Source organism: Onychostoma macrolepis, chromosome 16 (assembly GCF_012432095.1).
Source record: "Onychostoma macrolepis isolate SWU-2019 chromosome 16, ASM1243209v1, whole genome shotgun sequence".
Lineage (NCBI taxonomy): Eukaryota > Metazoa > Chordata > Actinopteri > Cypriniformes > Cyprinidae > Onychostoma > Onychostoma macrolepis.
This window is the reverse complement of record NC_081170.1, coordinates 17,002,527-17,006,934: the sequence shown is the minus strand read 5'-3', so window position 1 is coordinate 17,006,934 and position 4,408 is coordinate 17,002,527. Positions and strand designations below refer to the sequence as shown.

Below are 4,408 nucleotides of genomic sequence, written 5' to 3'. Positions count from 1 at the left end.
TCAGAGACCACATTTTTCTTTCTTGCTATGGCCCCTTTTCTCCCTATTGATCAGATTCATATCAAATCCCTAAAGGGGCACAACACAAACTACACAAAAGGCAAAAACATGCTTTATGAACATAAAAAAGAGAGTTTTTAATGGTCACTATGTCCAGTCCCCAGTTTTTCTCACATATTAACTCTCCTATATAATGCTGTCTATACCTTTAATATGTGGCATCATTAAAAATGATATAAGTAAAATATAATTATAAAAGTCACCAGGGAAAACAAAATATACATTTAGATGATCTGTGGGAGAAATCCTTTCCTCCGAACACTGTAAACTCTCAGTTATTTTAATCATATTCATAAATGAATGTTTACTTTTTTCCTCTGGGGTGTTTTTCATCATTAAATGTTTGGATGCTCATGAAATAAATATGATGGAATCAGGAGTCAACTCCGGACAGAAAACGCTCAATCACCACCATAAATATATATTTAAAAAACAAGTTCTATCTATCAAACCAATTGGACGAGTTGATCTGAATTACATTTCAAATAAAAATATCTTCTCTGCCTATGCATGAATAACACTTGAATATTGTAAGCTCCATAGCAAACATAATAGGCTATAGGTTTATATGTAGCCTACTTGTTGAGACAACTGAAGCTAAATAACAAAAAATCATATTGATTATATTACAATCCAATGCTGAAGAACAAAACCTTGCTTAAGTAAAAATATTCAGACTTTATTGAAATATGTGTCAAGGGAATACACACTTTGCCAGTCCTCAAAATAAAATACTATGAATGAGATCATTAAAAGGTGATATGGAAAGGCTTTCATAAAACGTTCCCTTGGATGTGAATACAGCAAAGTGAGGGAATGATCAAATCCTTATTACAAAAACACCAGGATTATCAATGCAAACAAGCTGAAGTTGTCCAATTTATAAAAGTGCTGCTGACGGAAAACTCTCTTGAGAAACTTATGAAATTGCAACACTGCCGCTGTGCTTGAGGTGATTACAAATAAAACCCATATCCTCCATGATAAGGCTGTTTGCCCACTAGAGAACCTCCCTCGTTGATCCATCGTCAGTTACAGTTGTAATCATTCTCAGTGTCTTGTGTGCAATTTAAATGATTCTCCAGTTCCTGAACAACGGCTTCCCTTCCCATTTGATAGTTTCTCCTCTTTTCCATGATCAAATCCTCTAAACTCTGAAAGTCCAAAATGTGACTTTTCTTCTCTGACAGCTGCAGTTTCATCTTGTACGGCTGCTTCCCGATTCGTATCTCGCCTCCCGTTTTAAACTCGCGTTTGCCAAACCTGCACCAGGCAGCGAAGCATTCGGAGTTCTTCCAGCAAATGTCTCGCTCTTTCATCCCCACTTGCTCCATGGCATTCTGCACCACAACATCCGGGCTCAGCGCGCGAAACTTATACAGCTCGTTCACAATTCTGCCCCTTTTCCCTTGACTGGCATCGAAAAGAAATTCGCATTTAATCTCGTTTCTATGCAGATGAACCACCTGTTGGTCACCGACGCATACTGCCCAGTGCGGGTACTGACCGATAGCCACAAACTCCACCAGGTCACCGGGTTTGCACTTATTCGCCAAGTTTTCGCACGACAGGGTTCCCACTTCACCGAACCTGCTATTCCTTTCGTATATACACTCGTCGCGATAATATAAGGCGCTTTCTAATTCATTGCGGCAGTCGTAGTGTTTAACGTCTTCCTTTTCTGTCTCATCGATGTTCTCCTCTTGCTCGTCGTCATCCGCGGAGAAAATATAAGACACGCCGATCCGCGGAGCGTCGTCCTCTAGGTCGAACCCATTAGGGTCAGTCGTGGGTAATTCATTGTAATTCAAATGGGTGAGTTTCTCCACTTGATTCCCCATAACAGAAACTCGTGTGAACAGTTTCGCGTCCCACCTGTATAGGTCGCGGAGGGGAGATTTCAAAAACGCAACACGTAATCCGGCTTTGGAGCCCAGTTCAGGTCTAAGTCCATATCTTCTTTTTATCGGCGAATTGCTGTTTGGAACAACTGTGTGATATGCGTTTTGGCATATCATACAGCTATCCGAAGTGTTTGCCAGCCATCAGATACCGCTGAGTTTCAGTCTGCGTTCTGAACAGGTGCGTCTCACCTGCTCACTTCCTGCTGTGAGCCGCAGACAGGGGAAGCCCATCAGACACAGCGGTGAACCCACGGGGAGTCCTGCGGTAACGTCTCCAGGGAAGAAATGCACTTTTGATGAGTTATTTCCTCTCTCTCCAAGTAATGGATGGTGTCCACGGCTCTTTGAAGTTCTGGCAGAGGCAGCAACAGCGCTCTGTGTGAAATAGTAGCGCGCACGGTAATGTTTACACAAGGCAGGGTCAGTTAAAGAGACAGTGCACATTTAGACTGGAAGCGGAATTATGTTGGTTCTGCCCAGTGAGCTAAATTCACTCACAGTCTGAAGTTTAAAGATGACCTTTCTGACCAGATGCTAATATTTTATAGTCTATATGAGCCTGCATAAATTCTAGATGCCAGTGAATCAGTTTTTATTGACAGCGTATCATGCGTGACATATCTGAACTTTGAACTCATACATAGGCTATTGACATTTTCAGGCTTCATGATGATGCAATACTACAGAATGCAAATCAGTTATTTAAAATCTTTTTTAATTATTGTACACAGGGCGCGTGTGAATTATACAGGCTAGAAGGATATGATTTGTGCAATTGTTGGAAGGCCTCCAAATAAGGTCTAAAGTTCAGCTGTTACATTATATATGATTCAACCACATTTGGAAACATCCAGCTAATGTGTGGTCACATTAGCGACAATTCTGCAAAATTTATGTATATTGTAGTAATGTTTAAAATAAAGGTACACATGTCACACAGAAGTCGCTTTCGAACCAAGCCATTTTTGTCATTGTGAAGAATTTGTGTGACCAACATTTGCAAATTGTTTGCCCTGATGTGAAATTCCAGATCGAGCGGATTCCTATTGAATTGACTGTATTTCATCTATGAAAAAAAAAAATCAATGAACAGTGGTAAATGTGTCACCATTGGTACACTTTAATTACAGCAACACCTTTTTGATTACTGTCTTTAATGGATGGTGCACCTTTAAAGAAATCTTTATTTATCACATTATTACAAACATTAAATCTATATTTAAAAACAATTAAATTAAAATCAATTAAATACAATGAACATTACATTTCTGACAGAATTTTTTTTTAGTTTTTATATCAAAATATGATAAATATTTTATCAGAATATTATTCCTATTATTAAAATGTTTTTCTGCTTCAGATGCTAGCCTATATTTAATATTTCTTGAATGAAAATATATATTTTTTTAAATCCCTGTGACAAGAAAAACTGGACGTTTCAGTTAACCGTTCGTCTATTTCTGATTTCATAAACTGTACTTCTATGTCTGTTTTCATTCATGAAAAATGAAACGTGTCATCTACCCTGAATAAAGTCCATTACTGTGTCCTTCACAATAAATACAGTGGCTCCCGGGAGGTACTTCAGCTTGTGGTATTCAGTCTGGGGCACGTAGGTCTGTAAACCACTGCAGTGTTTAGTCCTGTGTTGTGGATTGCCAAACAGCTAGCCTCTGGCTGTCAGTCCATCACCCCCAGTGTAGGGGCTTCTCATGCCCAGAAGCGTGCCTCAGCTCTTAATTACCTAACGTAACAGCTGGTCAGCGAGTCTGCCGTGTATTTACTCACTCTAGTGCGAGGATATCTGGCTGTCGCCGTGAGGCATATCAGTTAAAAAACCAAGCATCCATCTCCCATCACCACATCAAAATAAATACAGCCTCCTGACAGCCTCTTCAGGCCAGACACACCTGATCCCCCAATATTTAAGTATTAATATTAAAACTCATTAGCATAATGTGCTTAATACCTTTTGAATGGTGTACACTTTTGTCAAGTCAAGTCACCACATAGTGCTTTACTATACAGACTGTTTCAAAGCAGCTTCAAAAGGATCAATGATGCAAACTTTTTTCAAATATGAGACAAATCCAAATTCTGCTGTAAAGCAGCTCTAACAAGACAATAGTGTCATTATTCAGCTCCAGTCAGTTCAGTGTTGGTTCGTAAATAGGCTGTCAGTGAACAATTTTTTAGCATAAAAACATTTTAATAATATTTTAATACATAATAGTTTTTAATTAACATTGTTCCAGTATAAAAAAAAAAATTGTGCAATGGAAAGGTTCTATAGATGTTAAGGGTTCTTCATTGAAACATCAGTGCCAATGAAGAACCATTATGTGCCAAAAACGTTATGTTTTTAACATTATTATTATTATTATTATTATTATTTATTTATTTTTTGTGAATAACGAATGATACCACTTTATGATTCAGCGATC

At 38.4% G+C, this 4,408-nt stretch overlaps 1 protein-coding gene across 1 annotated transcript; it reads right to left on the bottom strand.

Moving 5' to 3' along the window:
• Window positions 1–718: 718 nt before the first annotated feature.
• On the bottom strand, window positions 719–2,386 carry lratd2b (LRAT domain containing 2b). The gene has a single exon (XM_058746933.1). The coding sequence runs from the start codon at window positions 2,076–2,078 to the stop codon at window positions 1,089–1,091; it is 990 nt and encodes a 329-aa protein (XP_058602916.1). The 5' UTR covers window positions 2,079–2,386; the 3' UTR covers window positions 719–1,088.
• Between the last annotated feature and the right edge of the window lie 2,022 nt (window positions 2,387–4,408).

Bases quoted from the DNA above. Each gene is read 5' to 3' on its own strand.
- lratd2b (XM_058746933.1), bottom strand. From the start codon at position 2,078: ATGATATGCCAAAACGCATATCACACAGTTGTTCCAAACAGCAATTCG.